The following is a 17931-nucleotide window of genomic DNA, read 5'->3' as shown; positions in this document are numbered from 1 at the left end:
CGAGTTTTACTGGCAGTGGGGGGAAAGGTTTGACCAGAATTTGGGAGTTTTCTGATGGCTAGATAGGTCTGGACAGAATTTAGACTACTTGGGGAATTTCGGGTGTTAATGGGGAATGAAGGGGATTAGGGTTTAGCTGATTGGATTGGGGCAGCAGGCTAGGTCGAGTGGGGGGGGGGGGTATTAAGGAGAAGCTGTGGTAAAAAATTGAGAGGATTTTGATAAGGGACTGATGCTGGACAGGTTCTAGATGAGTTAGGGTTTATGGGATTCAACTAAAAATAAAGGGATCGATTGGGGGGAAGTTGCTGGTTAGGGTTTAAAGGATCCAATAAAATAAGAGGGGAATGATGGGGATGTACAGTAAAGGCTAGGAGAAGAGGGGAATGACTGTAATTAAATAAGTAACTTACTTGTTGAAGGAGTTCTTCAATGGAGGCAGCAACTATGTGGTAGAAGGATAAACCCACCTTCCAGTTGAAGAAGATTCTCCCAGCCGTCACGGCGTAAGGAGTCAACTGGATTCCACCAGTCCCTTTCCACCTTGAGATCCACAAGGATGCACACACTCACAATGGAGCAATTGAGCAGTAGCAATGGCAGCCAAGCACGATTTTTTTTAAACTCAAAAACCTGTGGGGGAGCCTCCCACGATTTGAATATTTATAAAATAGGCTAATAGCCAAAACCTAATACAATTTAACCTCTTCCTTGATAAATCGTGGAAGGGAAGGAATTAAAACTAAAACTAATAACTTAAAATAGTAAAAAGGCCTATTTAATCCTACTAACTTAAGTTAAAAGACGGATAAACTAAATAACTTAAATTGAACCAATTGGACCAATTGGATGCAACCAATTTTTGAACCGGTTCAATTAACAACATAAAAATAAGACCAAGTATTGGGCTAATCCCGTATGCAACATATATACCCCTATTCTAGGCCCATTAAAGTGGCTTATTACATAGAAAACCCTTGGGATCAAAGGCCCAACATATATATATCCCAACCCTAGACTTATTCCTAATAAAAGAAGCCCAGTTTGGTGATAATTTTGCATCAACTCTCCCCAGCTTAAAAAAATCTGTCCTCGAATTTTGTAGTGGTAAGGGGGAAACAACATGTGAGTAGTAGAGTTGACCATTCCCAAACAAAACTCTGGTGGGGCAGGAACACTAGGAATATAGTCTTCCAGGTGTGGAGCTTTCTCTTCGAAGAACCATGTTGGCATAACAAACTCTATATGCTTTACCTCTGAATCATCACCAACTGTGAATGTCCTATCCAAAGAGTCTTTAGTGTTAGCAACCTTCTGATCTAATACTTGAGACACAAGCTCCATCTCTTCAAGAACAACATCTTGAAGGTCATTGTTCTCCTGTAGAATCACCTCTGAATCAATTACATGCTAAATATCCCTCAATGGGGGTAACTTGTTTGGCAGCTCTTCTGGCACTACATTAAAAAAAATGCAATAACTCCTTGATGGGCTGTGCCAACTTGACCTCAGGCTGGGCAGCAACTTCTTGTGTAGCCACGGCTAGGATCAGACCTGAATCATGGCTGATCTGCTCAAATTCCTTCTGTGGTTCAGCTAAGACTTTAGTCTCATAATCTGTCCCCTTTTGATTGGTGCACATGGTTTGTCGTTTGCGCATCTCGGAGGGTAGATTAAGAGGATTTAGAATGATCTGCTGTCCCTTGTGTTCTCTATACCTTTCTATGTCTTCTCTGTAATCTCTGAGTCTATCCCTATGATTTCTGGTAGGGGTGACTCTTTGTTCTCCCAATCATTGCAACCTATCCAGCATGGCTTCAGTTGCAGCCCTTTACTCAGCAGCAAATTTCTGGAACAATTCCAACATAGCAGCCATAGGATCTGCTGGTGGATTTACTACTGGAGTACCATGCTGATCCATGGCTCTGATACCAAGTTAATGTAGTCCTAGATAAGGCCAAGTCCCATTAGGAGCCAGGTAAACACTGATTCCAAGACTGTCTGCTGATTGGGGCAGATTTGGGTGTTTTAGGGTGAAAACTAGGGTTAGGTTTTAGAATTTGGGATGGGTCTTATATGGTTTTAATAGGCAGGTCTAGGGGTTATTATGGTATAAAAATACCAAGGTTTAGATAGGTTTGAAAATTCTGCAAAATTAGGGTTAGGGTTTCGGATTTTAGAAATTAGGAAAAGGGGTTGAAATTAGGGTTTAGGTTGGGATTTTGGGGTTGGGTTTCTGGTCGAGTTTTACTGGCAGTGGGGGAAAGGTTCGACCAGAATTTGGGAGTTTTTTGATGGTTAGATATAGGTCTGGACAGAATTTAGACTACTTACGGAATTTCGGGTTTTAATGGGGAGTGAAGGGGAGGGTTTAACTGATTGGATTGGGGCAGCAGGCTAGGTCGAGTGCAGGGGGTATTAAGGAGAAGCTGTGGTAAAAAATTGGGAGGATTCTGATGAGGGACTGATGCTGGACAGGTTCTTAATGAGTTAGGGTTTATGGGATTCAAACTAAAAATAAAGGGATCGATTGGAGGGAAGTTGCTGGTTAGGGTTTAAAGGATCCAATAAACTAAAAGGGGAATGATGGGGATGGACTGTAGAGGCTAGGACAAGAGGGGAATGACTGTAATTAAATAAGTAACTTACTTGTTGAAGGAGTTCTTCAATGGAGGCAGCAGCTATGTGGTAGAAGGATAAACCAACCTTCCAGCTGAAGAAGATCCTCCCAGCCGTCACGGCATAAGGAGTCAACTGGATTCCACCAGTCCCTCTCCACCTTGAGATCCATAAGGATGCACACACTCACAAGGGAGCAATGAAGCAACAGCAATGGCAGCCAAGCACGATTTTTTTTTAAACTCAAGAACTTTGGGGGAGCGTCCCACGATTTGAATATTTATAAAATAGGCTAATAGCCAAAATCTAGTACAATTTAACCTCGTCCTTGATAAATCGTGGAAGGGAAGGAATTAAAACTAAAACTAATAACTTAAAACAGTAAAAAGGCCTATTTGACCCTACTAACTTAAGTTAAAAGACAGATAAACTAAATAACTTAAATTGAACCAATTAGATGCAACCAATTTTTGAACTGGTTCAATTAAAAACATAAAAATAAGACTAAGTATTGGGCCAATCCCATATGCAACCTATATACCCCTATTCTAGGCCCATTAAAGTGGCCTATTACATAGAAAACCCTTGGGATGAAAGGCCCAACATATATATATATATATATCCCAACCCTAGACTTATTCCTAATAAAAGAAGCCCAGTTTGGTGATAATTCTGCATCACACCCCACTCCAACTTTCAAGCTGGGTTGTAATTATTCTGATCCCATGTTTGGTTTGATGAAGGGAACCATTCTCTTCAGCTGACTATTCTTTTTTACTTGGTCAAAATGTTTTGCCTTCTCAAGTATGCAATATGAAATCCACAATCAACATGCCCTTTGTGACGTCATTAAGGAAAAAGTAATTTACTTAAATGTTGTTAAAGGTCGCTTGTTGTTTTGGGAACCATATCTCCTTGCTTGCTTGCTGCACTTATGTTTTGAACACATTGTTCTTAGACAATGAAAAGTTTTCTTGGATATTTGTCCTCTCTCTCAATGTTGGGGGGATGTAGGAGCACTTCCTTGGACCTGGGTCGAACCTGTTTGAAAGCCCAGACTGAGAACAGGTCCTGAATTGGAATTTGGGTCTTGTGGGATAATTAGATATTTATTTTCTTTTTTAGAATGATATGTAATCTTCTTATTTTTGGAAATTTAGCTACGTAGGATATTTGGTTTCTCAATTTGATTTTTCTTTGTTTCCTAGTTAAGAGCTGCTTAATTTTATGTGTCTCTCTCTCTCTCTCTCTCTCTCTATATATATATATATATATATATATATATGTATATCTGTTTATGTATTATGTATGTATGTATATGTGTATGTAATGCAATGGAGCATTATCTGCAGTTGATTAAGAATGAATTGGTTTTTAATTACTGTGGTGTGGCGTGGCCTGCTGGCAATCATGTTCTCTCTCTCTCTCATCTCTTCTTTCCGTCTCTCCCAACCCCATGCGAGATACCTTCTCTTTCGTTTTCCTCTCTTCTTTATTTTCTTCTTTTTATTTCTGTTATTCTATTTTCCCCCTATTGTTTGCATTACTGGGAGGAAGCTGTTAGATCTCCCTGAATATCTGCCCATCTGACCTGAGATATTGGGCAAAGGATTCCCTTCCCTGGGCAACCTAAACTTTGGTACCCCCCCCCCCCCCCCCATTCCTTTCCTGTTGTGAGAAACATACCTGCAACCCAGACTGGTTCCTGAACTTCCGCCAAGTTCCACCTCCAATATTTCTTATTGGCCCTTAGGATACTGATTGTAGTTGGGTTAAGAGTTGGCAGCCTCTGCCCAAAAGCCTGGTTCGATTGAATCTCATTGAAGAGTTCTAACATATGATTCAAAGACCCATTTCCCACGATTCTTCTCTTTATTTTATTTTATTCCTTTGCTCAATATCTCTCTTATCCTCTTATATCACCCAGTAGCGTTTCAAATTCTGGTTTATTATAAATTTGCCACTCCCCTTTGAGAACTTGGTAAATTACAGATTTGCCACTATTTCCTTATAATTTGGGTATTTGGTATTTGATGGTCCCATAGCAAACCCAACAGGGTATTTTATCCTCGGGATTGCATCGTGGGGGACTTGATAATTAAATACAAGAGCAAGAATCAATGATGGGGTGGGAAAAAAGAGGATGTTCGTCGTAGCCAGTGCACAAGGCTCCCGTGTTTAGCAGGGTCTGGGGAAGTGTCAAATGTATGCAGCCTTAACCCCCTTTTCCAGAGAGGCTGTTTCCAGGACTTGAACTCGTGACCAAGCATTCAGAAAGTGAGCACTTGACCAACGCGCGCCAAGCACAACCTAAATTAAATTGCAATCAAGTAAAGGCAAGCGGGGCATTGTGAGAATCGAACTTATGATCTCTTGTACCCAATGTAATAATCATCCCACTAGACCAAACGCCCAATGTAATATTTCTTTCTAGTTCCCCCCTCCCCAAACAAAAGAAAAAAAGGATCAGTGATATTCCTGAAAAACATTGAATGGTGTACCCAGTGCATGAGGCTCCCATTGCTGTAGGGTCTGGGAAGGGTACATGTACGCTGCTTTACCCCCACATCATGGAGAGGCTGTTTCCTTGATCCCTCCAAAACATTACCAAGCATATATTAGGTGTTTGGTTCTCTAATGTTATTGCTCCCTAGAACATGGAAGACACGCATGGTATAATTTTTGCAACCTTCCTTGTAGGTTGGACGGTTAAGGGAGTTATCAAGTAAAGAGCATAATGCAGAACTTAAATTATTCTTGGAAGTGGTGCCAAATCAGGTAACTTTTTTTCATATATTGTCAAACTTTCTTGAATAGTATATTTTAGACGCTATTCTCCTTTTCTTTAAGCTATATGACCCAGAGAAAGAAGAGCTCCGGTGCTTATTGTTTCTTGCCCTCCAACTGTTTCTTCTCAAGACATTTTTTTGGGTAGATCAAATAATGTGATTGATTTTAATTTTTTCAGGTATGTTGGATCGCTTTTTGTTTATGGTAGTGATAGGCCTGTGGATATTCTAACAGAACTAAATGATATGGCTGGCTTTGGTGCGAAGGAGGAAATTGAACTTTATGAGGTTCATCTCTTGTCCTTTATTGCATTTTCTCTCTTCCCTGTCCCACCAGGAAGGAAAATAATTCCATCTAATGTCTGTTGTGGAAAATAATTCTTTTTTGGTTATACCATACACCAGGAATTTTTTATTTATATAATTTTCATGCCCATGCTTTTGTGCTGACTAGGAAGTTGAGTTCAAGCCTCGTGTCAAGTGTGAGCACATTAACAAGGAACTCACTTTTCAATCTAAACAGGTATTTACTATTGTATTGTTTATTTTTTGTTGCTTGCATTTTTTGTTCTGATTAATATAATTTGTTTCCTTTGTTTACAGATTATAGATGGGGACATTATTTGTTTTCAGAAGTCTTCTGCACTTAAGAGTTCTAAACAATACCAATATCCTGATGTTCCATCATTTTTGAAATGTGCAGATAGACTCTGGGTATGCCTTTTTTTGCAATCTGAACAAGTGTTAGTCTATATTGACTAGTTAAAAGCATTCACTTGTTATATTTGTTAAAAACAACATTTGACAGCAAATCATGTACTACTGGTAATATTAGTTGGGTTAATTGTAGGATCGGCAGTTATTGTTGTCAGAGGAAGAAAGCATTGGTGAACTCTTATTGTAGATTATATCATAAATGGTATCCTACAGTGAGTTTAGGTTAAACAGTAATAGCTAATTCAGTGGTATATTATGTCATAAATTACCGTTCTACAGTTTGAGGTTAAACAGTAAAAGCTGTTCAGTGTTATCCACAATCAGGTTTTATATGATTATGACATCCTGTAGTTTCCAAATTTGAACTACTGGGTTGTTCTTCGAAAGCATCATAATGTAGCCAAGATAACATCATCTTGTTGAAAAATAACTTGTGGAATTTGAGTTTTTGATGCGTGCATCACCTCTTACGCTTTTGTGTCGTGTCTATGAGTATGGCATCAACTAAAGAATCTAGGGTGTGACAGAATTCTTTGCAGTAAAACATGGGATTTTGCTATTGGTTCTCTCTAGGATGGGAGGAAAGCTGCTTTGGGTCTTTGTTTCTAGTTGGCATTTGGATTATTTAGAAAGGAAGGAACAAAAGGATGTTTAGAGGATGGAACAGATCCTGTTGGGATGTACTTCATTAATGTGATGAGAACATCCAGATTTTGTGTTTCCTGGAAGACTTTCATGGGATTCCCATCAATTGCTTCTTGTGCAAATAAGTATTTGTTTCAACCTCTATGGGTGCTCTTTGTCCAACCAACAAAGGCCCACAGGCCAAGCTATTGCTAAGAAGGTAGGGAGTCTAGAATCTTTAGGTATTGCTAGGGAAACCTGTAGAACCTCTACAAGCAAAGAAGGTACTAGAGAAGCTATCTAGAAGATTTTAAATAGCTAAGAAAGGTGGAGACTTCTAGAGTTCTATAAGTTGCTAGAATCCTCCACAAAGGAGGTGGGAAAGATCTAGTCTCTATAGCTAGAATGTTCTCCACCATTGGATGGAGGACACATGAAAAGCTGACTTAGTGCTAGTGTGAGTGTTAAGTGCCGGCGCGGTTGCTTATAGAGGTCTAATGCTATGACATCTTGCTCTGATCCAGATGTTGGGTCTTCCCAAGTCCCTTGCTAGCGTGGTGAAAAGCTGACTTACTGCTAGTGTGAGTACTAAGTGCCGGCGTGGTTGCTTGGAGAGGTCTAAGGCTATGACATCTTGCTCTGATCCAGATGTTGGATTTCTCTCCCTCCCAGTGCTTTTAACCTAAACTTTGTGATGCGATCTGAAAATCTAAATTAAGGATCTCAGATGCAAGAAGGCCCGCTAATCAAATCTATGATCAGATTTGTGATAAGGAAGCAACTGTATTGTAAAGGGAAGAAATTAGATTGATGGAAGGAGCAGAAGAGATGAGATCAATCGTCTTGGGAGGAAGAAGAGAGAAGAAGAGAACAGAAGAAAAGAGAAAAAATAAGGTTTGGGATACTAATCCCGTATGCATTGCTCAACAACACCAAAACTCTAAAAAAAACTCTTTTTACTGAAATGATCTCTAATTGAATATGTATTACATATATATAGACCTAAAATTCCTAGTTTGACTCGTAAAAGGACTTCTAGTCACTCTAAAAGACTCAATAAAGTAAATAAACTCAAAAGAGAATACTATATAGCTATTAAGTATTCTAATCTAACTCAAACACACAATTTAACTACTAATCCCGTGTACTAACATTATCCCCACTTTATGGGCTTATAAATTAGGCACATTACATCAATAAACCCAAAAATAAGAATCGTAAGGTCTATAGAACCCAACCATGGGCCAAAATAATGTCTTTTAAGGCTCAATTGATCCAATTGGACAATCTTAGCTGCATCAATTCTCCCAGTGTTGAGAAAAACTCGACCTCGAGTTTTGTAAAACAAGAGAATCAGCACCACTCGATCAACATCCACAAACATCGTCTTTGATGGTGTGATGATCTAGTGCATCTCACGATCAACCATTCTCTTGATGGCCATGAACAAACCACTTCCCTTCAATTAAAATCTGATCATGGGGTTTCAGAATTGATCGTTCTCTTTACCTTGATCGTTACTGTTGTCGTCCACTTTCTCTATCGCCACTGGTTTGTCCTTTAAAGCTTCCAGCACGCTGGTCCCAAAAATCCAATCGAAAATCCAATTGAAGATCCCAAAAATCCCTTTTATGGATAAGACCAATCGAAAATCCCATTGAAGATCCTAAGAATCCGATTTGATATCAGACAATCCAACTTGAAATTCCTTTGCGAAACGCTCCAAGTCGAGATTCTCGAGTTTTTCGAGATCTCAACGAGTTTTAGAGCTATGGATACCACTTGATGCAATCCCAAAGTCCGGATTAAGGATTTCATATGCAAGCAGTCCCAATAATCAAATCTATGATCAGATTTGGGACAAGGGAAGCAACTGCGTTGTTAAGGTAAGAAATCAGATTGATGGAAGGAGAAGGAAGATAGATGAGATTGATTTTCTTGGGAGGAAGAAGAGAGAAGAAGAGAATAGAAGAAAAGAGAGAAAATCAGGTTTGGGATACCAATCTCGTATGCACTGCTCAACTACACCAAAACTCTAAAAAAAACTCCAATTCTTTTCTCAAATCGGCTCTAATTTGATGGGGGATGTATTACATATATCTATATATAGACCTTCCAAAATTTCTAATCTGACTCATAAAAGGACTCCTAGTCACTTTAAAAGTCTCTAACTCAAAACAGAATTCTATCTAGCTATTAAGTATCCTAATCTAACTCAAACACTCAATTTATCTACTAAGCCCGTGTGCTAACATTAGCCCGACTTTATGGGCCTATAAATTAGCCCATTACATCAATAAATCCAAAAATAAAAAGCCTAAGGTCTATAGAACCCAACCATGGACCAAAATAAAATCTTCTGAGGCCCAGTTGATCCAATTCGACAATCTTAGCTGCATCACTTTGATGGCGGATCTTCAGCAACACTGGGCTGACAGGAATAGGATGGTCTTTAGGAAGCAATATGGGAATATTTTACTATCACTGCAGAGCTGGAGGTGGCAATGATGGTATATAGACTTCTGTGTGGATACTATTCTTGACCCCTGATGGGGGTTCGCCCTACTCATTAATGGCTGAACTGCATGTGAGGTGGTCCTTGAAGATGTATGCTTCTCATTTGAAAGTTTCTCTCTCTCTAATATTGGTGGAATGTTGTCTTTTGGCGAATATGTAAGCCAACACAGGAAAATTGTATGGTGTTTTGGAGAGTTCTCATTGCTGTAATCGCTTCTTGAGGATGAGTATCTATAGTGCTTTTTCTTCTTGTTCTACTTTATTGTTGTGCAGCTTTCCTCTTTCATTTCTGTAAAATATGTTATTCATTGGAAGAAAAAAAAATTGGCCTGAAAGTACGCTGGTCTTTCGAAAATATCAAAATCTTCAAATATTTATTTAAGTGCAAAGGACTTTGAAATCCCCAGGAATATTATAGGTGGCAATCCTGGCCTACTTCAAATTGTTTTATCAGTTTTGCTTGATAGGTTATTTTGGTCTGGGCTTCTTGTTAGCTTAATGTCAGGAACAATTTATGTCACTGATGTCATGAAGCTTGTTGCTTTCAAATATAACTGCTTTTTTTCCCCTATCTAATTACATATTACTTATCTTTTATTACTTCATTCTGAATAACTAAAGTCTTGACTTTGCATAATTTGATGATTTAAAGAAGGTTTATTTCCGACGTCTAAAGAAACCAGAGGAGGATTGTTTTTTGCTGGTGCTGTATGTATAAGTGAATATTTCTTTTGGATCTATTGTTATTTTTAACTGTTAGTGAACTTTTTTCAGTATAGAATTTTCTCTCATTAATTCGCCTTTCTCCTTGTGAAATTGCTAGGGCAAGTTTTTGCACATACGATAATATTGTCAAAAAAGTTGCAGTCAAACTTTGTTCGGTTGATCCATCCAAAATTAGGCTCACATCCCATAATTGTTTAAATCATAGGCCCTATCCCCAACCGATTGTGTACTCGGCCGTGGAGTGTTTAGCAGAGATGCTGTTCTGCGGTGAACAGGTAGGCCATCAACCTGGAACCTGATTTTTTTAAGGTTTTCATGTCCTTCATTTTTCTGTTACCTTTGAATGGCTCAATTCTCTATTGGAATTATTTTTCGACAGATTTCAAATATCTTGTATTATGAAGTATTGGATACTCTGCCAAAATTGATAGGTTTGCATACTCGGGCAGTTGCTCTTCATTCGCCCTTGAAGGATGAGGTGAGTGCAGATCTCAATGGTCTTCTGCTTGGTTAGTGGGGTTTGTGTGCTATCCTTTTTATGTACTGTTAGGTCCACTCTGAGTGGGATAAATGTTGTTCTTTTTTTTATGGGAGAATGTTTTCTGTGCCGGAGGCGCAGGCTGCACCCAGACACATGGGGGTGGGCGAACTGACCACCCTGCCCCCCTGAATGGCAAGCCCATGTGTCTGGGCGCAGACTGCGCTGCGGCACAGAGAACATCAGCTCTTTTTTTATTTATTGGTTTAGAGAATTCCTCAGTCAGCATGTTTCTTTTGGATAAAGATTGTCTACAATCAGTTGTGATGCTATCCTACTTTGGTTGGCTCACATTATTTAAAAAAAATATATATATAAAAGCTTATAGGCCTCCCTAACGATTTGAAGGAATATCAATTCAGTTTTTCTGAATCATTGCTGTTAGCATTCAGTAGTGTACTCTCTGGAGTCCAAGTTAAAGCTAGGACAGATTCCTTAGTAGAAGATAGAATTTACTTACCGGTTTTGGTGGATTCTTGCCCTTGTCAATCAAACCTTCTTCTGTCTATTAGATCTAGCTTCATATTCCCTTATGTTGGTTCCATAACCTTTTTTGTGTGATTTTGTTTGTACTAGTCTCTACTCTCTACATGGATTTTTCTGGTTTGGGATTTTGTCTACAGTTGACGTGACCAAACCCCAGTAATATGTTGAGTTCTTGAATGTCAATGTCCCTGCTCAACAATGATAAATTTGGTTAATATGTGAATGGGATTGCTGCAGATCTTTTTCGTTCAGCATCCAGTGTCTAAATTTCATAGAGAACTTTTGAGACCAGATCATAATTTGTCTATTGAAGTTCATTCTTGTCTGGTTAATAAGTTTTGAATAACGTCCTTGCAAGACTTTCGTCCTTTTCGTTGTGAGCTGATATGTTTTTTTTATCCCTTCAGATAATAGATACCTATGGAAATAGGGAGCAACATCTTGGACTATAGAGCACACGGACAATACTTATAAAAGGGCTTATGATTCAGAGATAATTACTCGTACCGGCCCGCTTGGGAACCACTTGGAGTTGAACAAACCCCTAATTTTCGTCCTTTTCGCTGTCTTTCGATCTTTCTCATTGGATTCGCCCTCTGCCCACTATTCTCTCTTTGATTCTGACATTTTCCCTCTTTGAATTGTTGTCGACTAGGTGCCGCCTATCCGATTATTGTATTTAACACCTTGTTAATTTTATTTATTATTGTGTAAGATTATTGCATTTACTAATGTTTGCCTTTGTATTAGGGTGGATATTTGTGTGCATGAACCCTATCACATGGTTTATGTTCCTTTGTATTTGAGAAGTGGGAACGAAACCCTTTCCATGTTTTAAAATCATTCATGCACGCTCAGGTTGCCTAGGGTAGTCGCTGCCTTATCGCCTCAGTGCTTAGGAAGGCTTTCCAAGTCCTTGGGTCAGCTAGTGCTTTGACAACTATGTCTCTTCATAGGCAATTTAAATCTCCTTGGCTCCCAAACTCAATAGTCTGTTGACCATAGTCAGCATACTTTCAACTTTCTGGTGATGGTTACCTCTTGTCCTTGATTTCTGAAAACCAAACCTGTCTGGAATCAATAATAGGTGAATCGATTTTCATGCCCATCGAAATATCCTGGAATCAATGGGGTTAGGTGTTGTAACTTCTGGTCCGACTTCCGCGTCTGTTTTTATCAAGACGACAAAAGTTTGATTTGGGCAAATGGTGTGGAATATTTTTTGCCTTTTACTAAAAATCAAAATTTTGTAGAACTATCGTACATTAGAGGGGTGGAAAAAAAATCTACAACTGGTAAAAGTTGGCCAATCCTTGTCAAAGCATTGGCTGAACCCTATGGCGTCGTAATATACCGTTAAAAAAAATCCAATTTATGGATGTTTGACACGTGGTAAGGTCTGAAATCGGTTTGAATGTGGCAAGGTTTGAAGTCGGTTTGGCTGAACCCTATTGCCCAAGATGATCCAATATCCACCGAAAAGGGTTGATCATCTCCTAATAATAAGCCCACATCGCATTCTATGCTTGCCCACTTAAGTTGATCCTTCTTGGATTGCAAATGGATAGCCATCACATCATGTAGCTCCAACTATATCCTCCCCATCGCCTATAAATATCAAGTAGTGGTCTCAGGTAAAGGGATTGCAAACCAAACTTAATCTCACACAATCTTAATTTAGTTTTCTTTTCTTTGAATCACTCAATTATAATCTTTCACCTTTGACTGGTTGCCTTGAGAACTGACTTAACATTAGAGGATTCGATCGGAATCAAGTCCTGTCACCCTCTTGTGTTTATTCTTGTACTTCCAGGTCCATTCGTTGGACAACCAACATCACTTCGCAGTTTTCACTCGCAACAGTTTGGCGCCCAACGTGAGGCCTTTGTCCCCACAACCACCTTTCTTAATCTTTTTTAGAAAATTGAGTGAACAAGAAAAAACATGGTATGAAATAGGGATCAACGTGCAACCTCCCGTCAAACAGAGAGAAACCATGACCCTACCAGCCAAAACAATGCATACATCCAGGGAGATAACAACCATATCCCTAAAGTTCTTCCTCCCAATACCATCCCAAATCCGGGAGCACCAGTAATATCACAAGATCAAATTTGAGTTGTGTAACCTCAACTTGAAGGGCAGATTTGGTGCTTAGACTCTCACCTAGATCAATTCTTGTCTTCTTTGTTGAAATATCGTGTTAGGGGTAGAATTGTCTTCTGCCCTTATTACTTCTTTCATATTCTGTTTTACTCTTGTTGAAGTGTGTAATGTAACTACATACACTAGAATGTCAAAGGGAGCCAGAAGGGAGCCAGGGAGGGGCCAGTGAGGCTGCCTTCATTGTCAAAGTTAAGTGGAGTTCCGTTGTCAAAGATGTTGGACAAGTATGTGTCCATCAAACCTGGTTCGGTCCAGTTCAACCCGGTTTACCTTTGTATTGAACATTTATACTTTTTAGTTTGATATTGTCACATGCGATATAAACTTTTTGAGCATTATGTGTCCGTAAGTTTTACTTAAAATGGTAGTCACGACTAGGGTTTGGGCGGAGCACCCTTATCATATGGTCGTCGCATTGGGTATGCCTAGACATGTGATGTCAGGGTACGAATGCAAGTGCTCATGTTTGATGTGTGCATTGGCGAAGAATCTACTTTGTCGATTCCCTCATGTATTACTGCCAGATGTAGGAAGGGATAGACATGTGTCACCGACACCCTATGCCTGAGGGAACCCTGTCGCTGCAAAGTATGACCGCATTCTTTAGTTCATCAGTGACTGAGACTCAAGCGAGTCAAAGCCGATGTTCTGGAAATACGTGAACACTTTGTGAGTGAAGGAGTTATCCAATATGGTAACCACTGCCTGATTGGGGAACACCAAGATTGAGACTGTCTGTGTATGGTCGGATTAGAATTTGGATCCAGTGCCGTTTTGAAAATGGTTTTGCAAAAATCTATTTTACATAAAATGATAGATTATTTATGATTATTTTGAACAAAGTGTTTTGTCGAGTTTTGCAGGATCCGATCAGATGCACAGACACTCGTATATGGACATGTACTATGGATTGGGGTTTGGCAGTACATGTGTACAAGCCCTAGATTTCATAATGATGGTGTTGATTAGTGGGGGGGTTGTATATGATAAATTGTTATCATATAGGGAGTTATTTAGAATTTACTATTTTAATTGGTTCTTTATTTAATTAATGGATATGGTGCTAATTGTAATTATCCATAGATATTAAATAAAGTAATTAATTAATATTTTCCCTATTAGATTCTGCTTCTTCACCAAGCAAAGGACTCTGAGATAAACAGATAAAGCCTATCTGAGATAAACAGATAGAGCAAATTAGGAGAGAGAGTGTCAGACTCTCACAGGGATTCTTCCCATCAAGGTTTTGGAAACCCATCTATAAATAGGACCCAAAAGGTAGGAGGGAGGCAGGCTTCCACGTTTTTCACAGCCACCCCCTCCCACGTTTTGGCTCTCCTTCTCTCTCTCTTGTGATTTCTTCTTCTTGCTCTCTAGTTTTGAGAGTTAGGGTTTTAGAAACCCAGATCTGGTTGGAGATATATTCGGATTGGCTTAGAGAACCTTGGTAGCACCATTGGAGGTTCAGATCTGTCTGCTTGGAGTGCTTCTTGGAGGAAGAACCACTGTCTATTGGAGGAGCAACACTTGAGGCTCACCAAGTTAGCAGTTCTTGATTAATTCCTTCTGTTTTAATTGTTTAATATTTATGGTATGCGAAAGAAACTTGAATCGATTTATTTCCGCTACGCATTCGAGTATGGTATGGATCTCTCTTGCCATGTGATGGATTAGAGATGATTTTCTCTATCCCTATTGTGTTCAAAAATTGCATGGGACACAACAGGGAAGGAGAAACCCTAACAGGGAGGGATGCACTAGGGTTCCCATGGGCAACCTTAAAATTAAAATGGGGCACCCATGGGACACCATGGGGTAACCCAGGGCGTGCAATACCCTAATTGATTTATAATTGGTTTTTCTAGGGAGCCATGGTTTTATCCCTGGACCGTAGTTTTGTCTACAGTGTGGTATTAGAGCCACCTTTCCCACCCATGAATATTGAATAATTAAATTGTTAATATGATTATCATGAGTGGGATGCAAGTTGGCACATGGGTGGTTAAAATTATGGTTGTTGTAACAACCTTTCCATATGCACATGGGTAGTTACAAGGCTGTTAGTATAACAACCTATCCATGTGATGATGGATTTGATTATTGATTTATTTATTTCAATTATTGAAGCATGTATCAAATTAGAAAGTGGTTATCATTTTTTATTAATTTAAAAATTTTAAACCATGATTGTATGTTGGGGTGGGGGGGAGCGCACGCTGCCAAGCCTCTGCGCATGCCCCTTTCCCCATCTTTATTTTCTACCCATGATGATAGGTGCGCTGCCCATGTGAAGCCTTGGCAGCAGCCAGCACACAGGCTGCGCGCGTGAGGCTTGTGCGGCTTGTGCGGCTTGTGCGTTGGGTGCTACCTGCGGGCTGCAGGTCCTCGGGTGGTGGCCAAGGTTGCTGCTCGTGGGTGTGTGTGGCCTGCAGGCTGCGCACATGGATGCACGTGGCCTGCCTTAGCAGGTTGCGTGCACCCTGCCTTGATTCCCCTCCAGTTTAATTAAAAAAAAAAGGATATTTTTCAAAAGAAATTTTTTAATTTGTTTTTGTTTTTGGAGGAAGAAGATGGGTGAAGGGATCCTTCCCTCCACCCACTTGTAATTAAAATTATGATTTTAATTTTATGGGCATGGATACATGTTATCACATGTGATGTGGTGGTTCAATGATTGAAGAAATCCATGTTCTTGGTTTACTTGTTTTAATTCCCATGCATGAAATTATATTATGATGTGAATAACATTCTAATAAAATGGATGGATTATTTATGTATGTGATACATGGGGTTATGGGTGGATGTGATGCTTCTCTCTCTTTCTCTCTCTTCCCCTATCTTTTTTATAAAGAAATATACTCCACCCCATGGGCAGCCCAAATGGTGGGTTGGTTTCTCCATGCGGGGTTTCTTTATTATTATGGAAAAGAAAGTGTATAGAATTTTTCCTAGGTTTCCATTGTAATTTTAGAGGAGCTAGGACTCCCAGGGCATGTTGATGGTAATCCACAAGTGGCGCTCAAAGCTTATGGAGATGCAAATCACCTATTTTGAAGACGTGATCGGGTAGAGGAGATGATCGAGGTGTGGCATCCATGGCATGGTTGATGCACCCAAGTTATTAGTTTATTTTTATTGTGAGGGTTCTTTAATTGCTTCTGAAAAAAATGCCACCATCCCATAATCACTTTTAATTAATGTTGATTAATTATGTTGCTTAAATCTATCCATGATATGTGAGAGTTGATTATTCCCTCTTTATTCATAATACATGTATGATATGGACTAGTCTTAATCGGTAGACATGTCCATGGCCTCCAATTGAAGATAAATGTAGAAAGTGTGTGACATGACACCGCATAAGCCGACAGGACATTGTCGGGACCTCTGTCACTCATTTATCTATATTTACCTCTATCTAGATACGTTAGGGTATGGATAGTGAGAAGGCATTGCGACAGTGGGCCATCTTTCATGATTCTATGATTCTAACTAATGCAATAGGTAAGTACATGACTTGGGTGTATGTCAGCCGACAGGATCTGGACATGGCACCCAGGTGGCTGAAAATATTGGATGCCCATGAGACGGACAGCTTAGTCCACACTACCACGGTGTGTATAATGACTCCCGACAGGATAAGTTATGCATGCAAGGGTTGTAGGTATCCAATTCATCTTTTGGGTCATGAGAGAGACCCAAATCATGAAAGATCATTGATGTGTGTGTGATCAATTTATTAATTTCAATGGTTGTTAATTAGTATGTGATTTTTACTTGTACATGTGTAGATTACTTTACAATGGCTGCCGTTAATTCCAACCTGTTAACACTCATTAGCGAATACAAACTTAATGGTACGAACTATGTCGATTGGTACCGGAGCATTAAGTTGTTCCTGACTGCTAAAGGACTGTACATAGTTCTAGATGAACAAGTTCCTCCTCAACCCGACCCAAATGATTTTGAGACAAATGAAGAGATGCAGGATTTCCTCATGAAGGATTCCAAGGCATCACTTTGTATCCTAAGATCGTTAGAAAAATCAGTTCTGGACTCGGTCAAGGATAAACGCACTGCTGGGGGTAAGATGGATAAACTTACTGAATTGCTCAACAGGCAGTTGACACACGCCCATTCTGATGTGGTGAGTCAAATCCACAATAGCAAGATGTCCCAAGGGACTCCAGTGATGGATCATGTAATGAAAATGATCAATCTGTTTGAAAAATTGGAATCCATGGGGACTGATTTCAGCCTGCGATACAAGATCGATGTGATCTTAGCATCACTCACCCTCACCTATGCAACCTTTAAGATGTCCTACAAGATGTCTGACAAAGAGATGGAGCTCACCAAGCTTGCTAGTGTATTAGTAGAGGCGGAAGCGTCCTTAAAAAAGATAAGGCTGAGGTCAATGCAACTGATGTGAAGCCTTCTTCAAATGGGAAGAAGAAGAAAAAAGGAAACAAGGGTAAGACCCTGAAACCCAAGGGTGGGAAGTCTGGCAATAAAGGCAAAGACAAAGGCAAGTGCTTCTATTGCAAGAAGGAGGGTCATTGGAAAAGGAACTGTCGTGCTTACCTGGCAACTTTGAAAGATAAGAAGCCGGATGAAACAGAAACTGCTAAAGAAGGTACATGTGATGTTCATGTTCCTTATGAGTCTAATTTGTCTTTTGAACAGACCAATTCTTGGTTGGTGGATAATGGTTCCACTGTTCACATTTGTAATGATTTGCAGGGGTTC

At 39.6% G+C, this 17931-nt stretch overlaps 1 protein-coding gene across 1 annotated transcript in view; it reads left to right on the top strand.

Moving 5' to 3' along the window:
* The window catches only part of LOC122650855 (ubiquitin C-terminal hydrolase 12-like), a 42951-nt gene that overhangs the window by 14592 nt on the left and 10428 nt on the right, over positions 1-17931 (top strand). The window contains exons 16-24 of the mRNA XM_043844231.1: positions 5320-5397; positions 5437-5498; positions 5588-5696; positions 5863-5931; positions 6012-6105; positions 7274-7290; positions 9919-9974; positions 10090-10267; positions 10372-10470. Of these exons, the coding sequence (XP_043700166.1) occupies positions 5320-5397; positions 5437-5498; positions 5588-5696; positions 5863-5931; positions 6012-6105; positions 7274-7290; positions 9919-9974; positions 10090-10267; positions 10372-10470 (762 nt within the window). The remainder of the gene's footprint in view (positions 1-5319; positions 5398-5436; positions 5499-5587; positions 5697-5862; positions 5932-6011; positions 6106-7273; positions 7291-9918; positions 9975-10089; positions 10268-10371; positions 10471-17931) is intronic.

This window comes from Telopea speciosissima, chromosome 1, assembly GCF_018873765.1.
Source record: "Telopea speciosissima isolate NSW1024214 ecotype Mountain lineage chromosome 1, Tspe_v1, whole genome shotgun sequence".
Classification (NCBI taxonomy): Eukaryota; Viridiplantae; Streptophyta; class Magnoliopsida; order Proteales; family Proteaceae; genus Telopea; species Telopea speciosissima.
The sequence above is the reverse complement of the archived record's forward strand: the minus strand, read 5'-3'. Positions and strand labels throughout refer to the sequence as shown.